This window comes from Carcharhinus amblyrhynchos, chromosome 7, assembly GCF_965287045.1.
Source record: "Carcharhinus amblyrhynchos chromosome 7, sCarAmb.v2.hapA, whole genome shotgun sequence".
Classification (NCBI taxonomy): Eukaryota; Metazoa; Chordata; class Chondrichthyes; order Carcharhiniformes; family Carcharhinidae; genus Carcharhinus; species Carcharhinus amblyrhynchos.
Window position 1 is genome coordinate 42,556,233 of NC_137330.1, and position 12,745 is coordinate 42,568,977.

The window sequence follows — 12,745 nt, forward strand, 5'->3', positions numbered from 1 at the left end:
ACTATTCCATACACAAGATTCCTGCCTTTGGCTCTAATATGGGAGAGTGGGCATTTCAAACTCCCTGAAATTTTTGAAGTTGGGCTCGTTCTGTTAGCAAATGTAGTTCACAGTACCCCGGAGTTGGGAACCAAATATAAATGCCATTCAAGTTGACTGGCTTCATTTGAATTTAAACAAAAGCTTTTGGGGGGATAACTGTTCTTTGGTTCATTCTTCACAGCAACGCTTGTCCCTATCAGAGTCAATCACTTATTGACCCTGAGCAATCAGTTGTACCTTAAAATCGTGGTGGAGTAGTTATTGCTGCTGACTCTCTACGCCAAGGACCTGGGTTTGATTCCCAGCTTGGCTCACCATCTGTGCAGAGTCTGCATGTTCCCCCTGTGTCTGTGTGGGTTTCCTCCAGGTGCTCTGACTTCCTCCCACAGTCTGATAGACATGCTAATTAGGTGCATTAGCCATTCTCTCTGTGTACCCAAACAGGCACCAGAGTGTGGCGACTAGGGGATTTTCACAGTAACTTCACTGCAGTGTGAATGTAAATCTAATTGTGACAAAAAGATTTAATTAATTACTTCAGTCTACAATTGCTCAAACGGCCTTGCATAGTAAAATCACTGACTAAGTTACAGCCCACATCTACCAAAATACGTTCACACACCTCACTGAATTCTTCTTTGTCTCTGCCTAAGCTTTCTGAATTATTATTTTTAACATCATAGAGTATTCAGATAAGTGGTCAGTAAAGATTTATGGAATGCAATACAACTGGAAATACTGCATTAAAAGTGGAAAATGGTAACCTATAACGTGCTTTATTTTTTAATGTAGATGTTTTGTAATGGGATATGATGATATCTATATAACCATTTATGAATGGAGTGCTTTATTTGCACATTTTCCTCAACATTACCTAATGTTAACCTTAAAGCTCAGGGTAACATTAATAGGCAGACAGGGCAATAGGAAAACAGATGAATTAATAATTCCTAAGTCAATTTAATAGAGGTGGTGAACCTTCCATACTTTGAAAAGGGAAAAAAAGATGCTATTCTTTCAAACAAAAATCAGCTTGGATCTGCATGAATAAACCTGTTAAAATGTGTTTTTTTTTACCTGTTGCTGAAAATATTTAATTGATGTTTAAATATTTAGTTTACCTTTAGAATCCCAAGTTAGTTTTTTTTTAATATGTTATGTGTAATTTTTCAACAGGGAAGTTTTTTGCGCTTGTATTACCCTTGTGAGCAAGGTGGGAAGCAACAGCAGCCACTATGGATTCCCAGACGTGAATATTACTACGGGCTTGCTGATTTTCTGAAATATAACAGAAAACTTGTTGATCATGCTTTAAGCCATTTGTATGGTAAGAAGTGTTCCCTTTCCTCCTTGTTTTGACATTGCATATCAAACCTTAGAATTAATTGGCATTTCTTAACATGAAGAAGGTGAACAATGGACATCAATTTAGGATGAATATGTTTGGTGACTTTGGTCTGAATTAGCTGAAAACAACTATTGTCTTTTTAAACTACTTTTAGTTCAGTTTACAAGATTTCATTTCTTGTCATATTGCATTAGAAATATTGTATTTGAAAAATAATTGGTTTGAGACTTGGGCCAGAAGTTTGTCTGGTAGTAGCAGATATATATCCAAGTTGGAGGAGCATAAAATCTCATGAGAACACATCAGATATGTGTCTCAACAACATCTGTGTGATACTACAGGCAGCAACACAGTTAGAAACATGCTTACTGACAATTAATCAGTCACTTCAGGAAATTAAAAGGACAATTTAGTAGTTGTCACACAGCCATCATGGGCAGGCAGCCTTTCTGTTTTTCAACCTTTTCATCTAAGTGTGGGATCAAAAGAGGCTAGAGAATTGCCTGTATGTGTTATTAGGAGTTCAGGTGGGAGTATGCTGATGCTTTATTGCTGAGATTTCACACCTTTTTCTGTTGCTTCTTTTGAAATATTTGCTTTGTTACCTTTGTAAAGAGTTCTGTCAATTCTCATTTCATTCAAACACAGCTTCCCGTGCATGGGGCAGTGCCATCTGCAGTGCAGCGGATAGAGATGGCATACTCTACTGCAGAAAACCTCCCCTGAGGCAGAAGGGAGAGGGAAAAGTTGTCCATGGGCAACGCCATCTGTGGGAGGAGAGGAAGGGACACTGGGCGCATGGTCAGCAAGGCAGAATGGACCACAGAAGATGCCACTGTCCTGCAGCTAGAGTGTACAGGCAGTGACCCTGCCACCTCAACATGTCCGAGGTCTAATGCCACAGGAGGCTCTGCCTCTCTAAGGGGAACCGTGGCATCATCATGCCACACTGGGCAGGAGAACTCTAACTATGCGGGTGGGCTCCCAATGCCACTGGCTCTGAAGGCCACATTAGCCTTCAACCGTTTTGCATCCACATCTTTCTGGGGATTAGAGGGAGATCTGTGTGGAGTGTTTCAATCAGCTGTCCACAGTTGCATCAAGCTTGTCATGTTCAGACAGGTCAGGACAGTCCATCATTATCAGCTAGACAAATCCAGCCAGGTTAAATGAGCCAGAGGCTTTGCAACTATTGCAGGGTTCCCCCACATCCAGGGTACCATAAACTGCAGCCATCTTTTCATCAGGGTACTAGCAGGTCAGGTGAATAGAGAGGGTTATCACCCCATGAATGCGCAGATAATATGTGACCACGAAACCCAGATGCTGCATGGAACACAGGCAGCTCTCATGATACATAAATCCTGCAGCACTGTTAGGTGCCAAAGCTATTCATGGCTCTAACTCAGCTCGATGGTTGGCTGCTGGGTGACAAATGCCCCATCCAGAACCTAAACAGCAGAGAGGTACAATCGACTCGTGCCTCCACAAGGGGATGGCTGAGAGGACCGTTGGAGTGGTTGAAGGTGAGGTTCTGTACCTGGACCAAACAGGGGAGCACTGCAATATTTTCCAGAATGCATATCACTTATCATTGTGCAGAGTGCAGCAGACAACAATCTGGAACTGGCAAGGGGGGGATAGCGAGGAGCTCGTCAGGCCTTAGAGGATGTTTCCATTGATGGATCTGATGAGCCGACACAGAGTTGAGGAATTGGAGGTAGACTTGAGGAACCTTTTAAGGAGCCCTTGATTCAGCTCCTCTTCAGCTAGGCTGATAAGGCTTGACCTCAGTCACATTGCAAGGGTACTGCCTCCTTCAGATTTGAGGAAGCAATCCTGTGACCCCCCCCCCACCCACCCACCAATGTCATCTCTCAACCTTTATATTAAAGTTTGCTGTCCCTGCTATCTATTGGAAGGCATTGATGAGACCTGCGCCTATGGAAAACATAAAGGACTCTCAGGACATTGGAACAAAATCTTAATTTTATTTTTGCCAGAGTTGTAAACAAGGAACATAACAATGTGGTTGCCTCTGTCACTCACAACAATTCATAACATTAACGAAATGAATGAATATAACCCGTGATAATTCTATCCCCTGCTGACAATGCCTTAACCTTATGCTATAATCTTGGTGCCCTCCCCCTACCCCATGTTGAAGTTATTTGGAAAGTGGATTAGTAAAGGACACGTTTACTCTACATCTATCACCAAATTACCAACATTCTTTTTTGTAAGCTTTATTAATCAAGTCAATTTAGTTTATTCATGTAGAAAAATAAGAATATAGAACATTTCGATATGCTGGGTTAGAGAACCATAAAACAAAATTGAATGGATGGTATTGCTTTCCATTACACTAAACATGACAAGGCAGGTTGACCAATTATTCCAGCCGCCAGAAATGGAGTTGAATCATTTGTTTTCTTGGTAGGGTCGTACAGAATTCCTGCTGAGTGGGATGCTCCATTTAAAAGTGCTGGAAAATATCCTCTTGTTATTTTCTCTCATGGCCTTGGAGCTTTCAGGTAAATCTTTTGCATTATAAGATCATTTCTTCTTAAATAAAACTTTGCTGATCAATAGGGAAAAAAAAAATCTTGATGCACAGTAATTGCAACCAGAAATTTCACAATAATCCTTAATTGCTATCCCAATCTGTATGTAAGAGTTTGAAAGTCTTTACTCACTGGTACACTTTCATCAATATCATGAAAGAGAAGTTGCTCTGTTTTGCTTTATTGAAACTATGTTGTGTGATTTTAAAATGCTCATGATTAATCTTTATAACTTTTTCAACTATAATCCTTGCTAATTTTGTTTGCTTTGCCTTTAACTTTACATCTTTCAAGGCTTTCAAGGTGTAAGTTTTCTACAGAACTATATTTTGTAATTCATAGCAAGCAAAGCTGAACAAAAATCACTAGTGTACATACTCTGTACAGACTTTGTACATACTCTGAAGGGAGTGGGAAAATTATCCTCTCAGTACTCTCCTAATACATACAATTTTGAGACAACTGACACAAATTTTTGTTCAAACCTAATTTATCAAAAAGATTAAAGTTTTGTATTTAGAATTTTTTTCCAAATTTATTTTGTAGCCATTGAGTTAAATTTCTAGCATAGATGTAGAAGCTTTCCTGAATCTAGGGATGTCTGAAGCAGGTGAAGCACATACTCATGCCTGTTTTCTGTAGCTAGTTCTGCCTGGAATAGGTAACTAGCCTGATGGCAGACACTGCAGCCTGAGGGCAGTAATTCACATCAAGTATGTCTGACCAGGAGTCTCTCGCTCTCTTATCATCTGCCATTTGGCATGTTGGAAGAATCTGTAGGTTGACAATCAACCTGTTTGTCCACGTTGTGAATGCAGCTCCCATGCCATAGTGCCCCCTTAGAATGGGACGTGAAACCAGAACTTCTGGCTCAAAAGATGGGGTCGCTGCCCACTGTGCCACAGCACATCCAAATTTATAATGTAACTGAGAAAATAAATTGAGCACCTGTGAAAATATTGTACACTCTTGGTACGACATGTTTTCACGTATTTCAACATTGCATCATGTTGTACTCACACCACCTAACCTTTGGGTTTGTATTAATTCCCCACCTTCCAATTCCAACTCTGTGCAGACTGCCTTCAAATGCTTAAAAAGAAAGCTTGAGGCATTGAAATTTTGCTGAATGATTTAACTACCATGTGTTGAGTTTACTGAGTGGTCAGAACAGGAAACTGTGGAGTTTTGACTGAACTTTGTCTTCACTTCTCCACGTTCAACCTGAATGAATCTGCAGTTGCTACTTTCCAACCCACCAATTTAATTGAGGCTGTAGCTCTTTGTTGTTGCACCCTGGCCAACAACTTTGCAGTATCTGGGGAACATGAGCAACTCCTTGCTCTGCTTTTACACTCCGGTTTGTCAGGATGTTGCCCAATTGCTGCCAGACTGAAAGCCCAGCCAGTGTTCCGTGCCATGCTTTGCTTTATACTGCAGGTACGGAGAGCCAAGAGGAAAATTTGCAAGAAAATTCCTATATTAAAGTGAGAAAATTACAAATATCTCAGAGCAATTTTGAAAAGCACCATGAATAAATTTAGCTATAATTAATTCAGAAATTTAGACTATTAATTCAGAAACTCATCTTATGTTCTGGGCTCAGGGTTCAAATCCCACGACTGCAGATGGTGGAATTTGAATTCAGTAAAAATATCTGGAATTAAGAATCTATTGATGACCATGAAACCATTGTTGATTGTTGGAAAAACCTATCTGGAAAGTTTTCCAGATTAAAGGTTTAGGGAAGGAAATCTGCCGTCCTTACCTGGTTTGGCCTAGTCAACAATGTGATTGACACTCAAATGCCCTTGGACAACTAGGGATGGGCAATAAATGCTGGCTAGCCGACAACACCCATGTCCCATGAATGAATATATTAAAAAATGCAACAGAAGGGTCACATAATTTAGCCATTCTTTGCCTAGGAATACATTGGACCTGCTAGAGGTTTGATTGATTGATTGTTGTCAATGTGCTTAATTTCATTCCTCATATGCCAGTATCCCAGCTAATAGCCCCTTCAGTTGAAATGATAGCTGGCAATGGTAAAGCCAGGAGTTGTACAATATGCAAACTTAAGTCTAGCTGCAAATAAACATTTTGTTTATTTTAGCCTCCTACTCTTGAAATTTTCTTGGACAGAGCCTCGGCATGTTGTAATTGTTCTCATATCAGAGCAGAGAATGGGAGATGAGGAAATGAATGGACTGGGGTGACATGGTGACATGGTGGTTAGCAGTGCTGCCTAACAGCTCCAGGGACCCAGGTTCAATTCTGGCCTCGGGTCACTGTCTGTGCGGAATTTGCACATTCTCCCCTTGGTTTCCTCCAAGTATGCTGGTTTCCTCCCGCAGTCCAAAGATGTGCAGGTTAGGAGGATTGGCCATTTGTGTCCCAGGTGTGTAGGTTAAAGGGATCAGCGGGGTAAATATGTGGGGTTATGGGAGTAAAGCCTGGTTGAGATTGTTGTTAGTGTAGACTCGATGGGCTGAATGGCCTCCTTCTGCACTGTAGGGATTCTATGATTCTAAAGATATTTCAACGTCAACAGTAGCGTCTTGCCATCAGCTGAATTGGCATGTTCACACTTTTTACCATTGCAGTGGGCTCATACGTGGATGGTAGTTGATTCAAATTGTGCTGTACAACAAATTTAATTTCTGCCTCCAGCAGTTTGTTCTATCTGCAGAAACACCACAGCACCCCCTTCCACAACAACCCCAAACCACCCCCACTTGCTGCCAACAGTTGGAGCTTTGGTAAAGCTCTGTGTTATGGGAATGGCCATACTGTAAAACAAATTTCACACTGAAAACAATGATCATGCAAATGAGCCAAGTGCAGTGTTTTTCTGTGCTACAGCAGTGAGTTTAAAATTGACAGATCAGAGCAAGTAAAAATCAATTATTTTCACAAACGTTAACTAGTTTCCATTTATTTAAGAGCATGTTTTTCAAAAAAAATTGCCATTTATCAAAAGGAGACGAGCTCAAGCTGTCACTATGAATAAGCGTTGCAGGATTTCTGAGAAAAAGCCAAAATAAACTACTTCAGGAAATACTTCAGGAATAATAACAATATAAGAGGCTTAAAAAAACTTTGACAAATATAGGTTGCATAATTAAATGACTTTACCTGACTACTAGAAATATTTTTATTAAGCACAATTAGGTTTACATTAACATTGCAATGAAGTTACTGTGAAAATCCCCTACTTGCCACACTCCAGCGCCTGTTTGAGTACACTGAAGCATAATAAAATAATTCTTCAAGCATTTTCAACCAGAGGCATTGGGTGGATGATCTATCTTGACTTCCTGCAACACAGAAGCAAGCCTTCAGCCCATTTGATTCACTCCATGTGATATCAAAAAATGGCTGAAGGATACTGCAAAGGTTATGGGCCTTTGACAACATTCCAGCAACACTAGGGCAGATGTCATAGTGGGAACAAGAGCTAAGTGGCCCAAAACTGATTTTACAACAATAGAAAACAAGGAAGTGATTGTGTGCTTCAGCCATTACTGATGGCCCATCATTAGTGTCACTAAATGTCATGAATATGCTTAGCATAAATCAACATTTAATCATGGTGCCTGCTGGCTGGAATCATCCCTCCATTCTGGATTAAGAATCCACATTGGCGTACAGTTTGGCATATTTCACAACAGGATTTAAACTGTGTAGTTGGAGATCTGCATTTTTCTTGGGGCTCCAAAGTTAGTTTGCATAACTTGTATCACATCGTGATCATGGGAATCAGCACCAGACTTTGCAGGCTGCACCACCTTGGTTTCAGGGGTTTCTTGGGCAAGTCTCCACAAACTGTACCAGGGTTAAGACGGGGATGGCTTTTACTGTGCTGCACGGCAAGGACTCCATCTCTGGTGGGGCCAGACAACACTGCAGGAAGGGGCTGTAAGCCAAGGGCTCCAGAGCCATAGTTGAAGCAGGTTAGCCAACTGCTCTATTGACATGCAGGGAGTCGGGCAAGTGAAGCAATTATGTCCATTCATGCAACAATGATCCCTCAAAGTGGCAATTATTGTTCCCATAGTTTTAACCATTTATTTGCAGCCTGCATATTCAGCAGAGCATTATGGCACTGTAAAACTATTGGGCAACTGGTCAAGCTTGAGGATCGCCTTGAAAATGTGGCCACAGACTACTCTCGAAGGAGAATGTTAAATTAATCTCGTATAGACACTGAATGTTCACCCTCATGCTTAGTCCAAAATCAGCAGTCTTGAAGTGCAGCTAACGATGAGCCAAGTGACTTGGCTGAAAGCAGAACTTCCAGTTGCCTACCAACCACCTTGAACCTATGCACCCCTGGTAATTGACAAATCTTTTTTCCCTGTCTCCCTTTTCTAGGCCCTTCATAATTTTGTATTCCTCAGTTAGCCTCCTCTGTTTCAAGAAAAACAAACCTAGCCTGGCCAATATCTTCTCATAACTGCAATTTCTGTACCTCGGCAACATTCTTGTATATCTCCCTGCACTCTCTACAGAGTGTTCTTCCTGCAATGTGTTGACGAGAACTGTACACAAAATTCCAGCTGTGGTCCAACCAGCATTTTATACAGTTCTACCATTACATGCCTGCTTCTGTATTCAATATCTCACCCAATAAAGAACGGTAATTTGATATGCTTTCTTGACCACCTTCATGGACCTGTCGACATGCTCTAAGGTCTCACTTCCTCAGCCCCTCTCAGTATCTTCCTGTTTATTCAGTTTTCTCTTACTTTGTTTGCACCCCCACCCCCGCCCCAAATGCATTATCTCACTCTTTTTACTGGATTGAATTCCATTTTCTACTTTCCTGCCCACTCAACCACATTATTTAAGACAACAGATAAATGTCAGCATCAAGCTTAATTTGCCAAAAGCAAATTATTGCATATTGAAAGAAAGAATGCTGTCCCTATCTATACCAAATCGTTTTGTTCACTTGCCTATGCAAATCATCAGGTGAAGACCAAAGAATACGAGCAGCTAGATAGTGCACGAGTCCTGTGACGTTGCAGCCTCACACTGAGGGACCTCCTCTGAGGACTCTTCATTGTCCTCCAGTAAGTTCCAATGGAATCTTAAAATATGTAAATTTGAGCTGACAAGGTGATATTATTTTAAGTGATTATGCAAAATTATATTTCACTGGCTGCTGACATTGTCCGCTTTAGTGAATGTGGTGTGCCATGTGGCTGTGATATTTAATTCTGTCACCAGGTACTTGGGCAGTCCCCAACTCCAACAGTAAAGACCACCTGAGACCCTTCTGTGTTTAGTACTTCCTCCTGTGCAGCTGGCTTATCTGAGTCCCAAAGTAAAATAGTAAATTCTGCAACCAGGTTTATTTGAGAAATCAGAGCCCCAGAGTGGAGCTCAGAGAAAAGAAACCTCATGTTGCAAGTGCTACAAGCAAACACCTTGAACATAATTGGCTAAGAAATCAGCTTTGTGATTTGAATACACATTGACATATATCCCTGTCTTGTCTTCAGCCCCCTCAATGGCTATGTTTTTGCCTTAATGAAGTCTGGGAAACCAGTGCAGTTAAATTCATGTTAATATTTTTCTACTTTATCAACTTCTTTCAATATGTTAATTGATCAAGAAAGGAAGGTTAGACTATGAATCTAGGCTAGTGCTAAATATAAAAAAGGATAGTAAGAGTTTTTATAAATATATAAAAAGGAGAAGGCTGGCTAGGGTGAATGTTGGACCCTTAGAGGATGAGCGGGGGGATTTAGTGGTGGGGGATGAGGAAATGGCTGAGGTCTTGAATAACTTTTTTGCTTCGGTATTCACGGAGGAGGACGCGAATAGTTTGCCCGGTGTTAACGATGGAAAGATGGTAGGAGTGGAGGGCCTGAATGAGACCATTGTTACTAGAGAGGCAGTGCTCGACAGACTAGAGGGACTGATGGTGGACAAGTCCCCAGGACCGGATGGAATGCATCCAAGGGTTCTGAAGGAAATGGCAGAGGTGATAGTGGATGCATTAGTGATTATTTTCCAAACCTCACTGGATTCCGGGGAAGTGCCGGAAGATTGGAAAACGGCTAATGTTACGCTGCTGTTTAAAAAGGGTAGCAGGCAAAAGACAGGGAGTTATAGGGCGGTTAGTTTAACGTCTGTTGTAGGAAAAATGCTTGAGGAAATAGCGAGGCATCTTGAGAAGGATTGTTTGATAGAGCAGACGCAGCACGGATTCGTTAAGGGGAAGTCGTGTCTGACGAATTTATTGGAATTCTATGAGGATGTGTCTAGTGTGGTGGATGGAGGGGAACCGGTGGATGTGGTGTTTCTCGATTTTTCAGAAGGCGTTTGATAAGGTGCCGCACAAAAGGTTGTTACAGAAGGTTAGAGGGCATGGAGTTGGGGGTAAGGTGTTAGCGTGGATAGGGGATTGGCTGTCAAATAGGAGACAGAGTGGGTGTCAGTGGGTGTCAATGGGTGCTATTCGGATTGGCGGTTGGTGACTAGTGGAGTGCCCCAGGGATCAGTGCTGGGGCCTCAGCTATTTACCATTTATATAGATGATCTGGAGGAGGGAGCCGAGTGTAAGATGTCGAAATTTGCTGATGACACAAAGGTAAGTGAAACAGCAAATTGTGCGGAGGGTGTAGAAAGTCTGCAGAGGGATCTAGATAGGCTGAGCGAGTGGGCGAGGACCTGGCAGATGGAATACAATGTTGGCAAGTGTGAGGTTATCCACTTTGGTAGGAATAATAGTAGGAAGGACTACTACTTACAGGGCGAAAAGCTGCAGCATGCTATGGTGCAGAGGGACCTGGGGGTCCTTCTGCATAAGTCGCAAAAACCCAGCCTACAGGTGCAGCAGGTGGTCAGGAAGGCGAATGGGATGTTGGCCTTCATAGCGAGGGGGATTGAATATAAAAGTAGGGAGGTCTTGCTGCAACTGTGCAGGGCACTGGTGACGCAGCACTTGCGCAAGGATATTTTGGCCTTGGAGGGAGTGCAGAGGAGGTTTACTAGGCTGATACTGGAGTTGAGGGGGTTGAGCTATGAGGAGAGGCTGAATAGACTGGGCTTGTACTCGTTAGAGTTTAGAAGGATGAGGGGGGATCTTATTGAGACGTTTAAGATGATGAAAGGGATGGATAGGGTAGAGGTGGAGAGGTTCTTCCCGCTCAGAAAGGACAGCAGGACTAGAGGGCACAGCCTCAAGATAAAGGGGGGCGGTTTAGAACAGAGTTGAGGAGGAACTTCTTCACTCAAAGGGTGGTGAATCTCTGGAATTCTCTGCCCGTTGAAGTGGTGGAGGCTACCTCGCTAAATATATTTAAGGTGTGGGTAGATAGGTTTTTGGTAGGCAAGGGGATTAGGGGTTATGGGGAGAAGGTGGGAAAATGGAACTGAGCCACTTCAGATCAGCCATAATCTTATTGAATGGCGGGGCAGGCTCGAAGGGCTAGAGGGCCTACTCCTGCTCCTATTTCTTATGTTCTTATGTAAATTGACCACGTGCCTCTCCTGAAGGGATTTTTTTTTGTACACAACATGATGCTCTACAGTTAACCTGCTTCTCAACACATTGTCAATTTCTGTGTCTTTAGCCTCCCAACTGCTTCCAAACCAACTTGGTCCTGCAAGTTTAAACAAAAGTCACCTCTTCTATGTCAAGACTTGTGGAGAAGTAATTAGATGAGCAAATAGATTGTGGTATGTAGCAATAACAAAAGTTGTGCTGAGGCTTTCAAAGAACTTTTCGTGTAAATTTGATTGCCACATTTCAAACCGGGAACACATTAATTGAAAAGGATAAAAAGAAAAGCATCACAAATGACTCCAAAGATAATAAGTTTTGAATCCTGTGTAGGGAATGTAGAAGTTTAAATTCCGTGCATGGAATATAGTCATGTTCTGGTGGAAGCGGGAACGGAAAATGTGGCAAGTTGTTCAAAATTCCATTGATTTCAGCAGGACTGGAAAATCCCATCGATGAGTGGGACTGTAAAATTCCCTTTTATGTCTAAAAAATGCTGATATTATTGAAGTGAAGCATGCACTGAGTATTTTAGAGTCAGGCTGGTGGAACAAAAAGAAATAAATATAAATTTGCAAAAACTAAACGTTAGACAAATTGGAAATGCTTGTCATTTAAGAGCATTCAAATCAGTTGAATACTTTGCGGAGTGAGCTGTACTGTTTGAGGGACGTGCTTTCATTGGATAAATAGCTTTTCTTATGATCCTTTTTCTGTTCTTGGGACATGAGAGCCTCTAAGTCTAGATGTTAAAAACTAAAACAATTAAATTCTACTTGTTTAACTATTTTCTTAATAATGTGCTTTTTTTTAATTCATCCCTTCTTTTCTTTTGAAGATCTCATTTTAAAGATATATCACAATTCCATGACGTTGGAACAGTACTTTGCCAAATGGCATAAATTCTAGGTACTATCTGAACTTCAATTGTGTTCATAACTATATAGACACCAGGAGACTGTTGGGTGAAATAACTCAGGAAATTTTTAAAGTTGTAAATTAATGCTAAACAGAAATAGGGCAGGATTTACTAGTATATTATGGCCCTTGGGTGCAGGTTGATACTCGGTCTCTGTACTCCCCCCATTAACTTCTACTTTGCTATGGACAACACCCTCTTGCTGCACGAGGTGTGAATACATTCACAAGATATAGGAGCAGAATTAGGCCATTCAGCCCATTGAGTCTGTTCCACCATTCAATCATGGCTGACATGGTCCTCATCCTCATTTTCCTGCCTTGTCCCTCATAACCCTTCACCCCATTACCAAT

The 12,745-nt window shown here is 41.6% G+C and overlaps 1 protein-coding gene across 4 annotated transcripts in view; it reads left to right on the forward strand.

Annotated features, from left to right (window-relative positions):
• The window catches only part of pla2g7 (phospholipase A2, group VII (platelet-activating factor acetylhydrolase, plasma)), a 64,452-nt gene that overhangs the window by 15,354 nt on the left and 36,353 nt on the right, over positions 1-12,745 (forward strand). For all 4 annotated transcript variants that reach the window (XM_080192201.1, XM_080192198.1, XM_080192197.1 and 1 more), the window contains 2 exons: positions 1,219-1,369; positions 3,831-3,924. In XM_080192201.1, the coding sequence (XP_080048327.1) occupies positions 1,219-1,369; positions 3,831-3,924 (245 nt within the window). The remainder of the gene's footprint in view (positions 1-1,218; positions 1,370-3,830; positions 3,925-12,745) is intronic.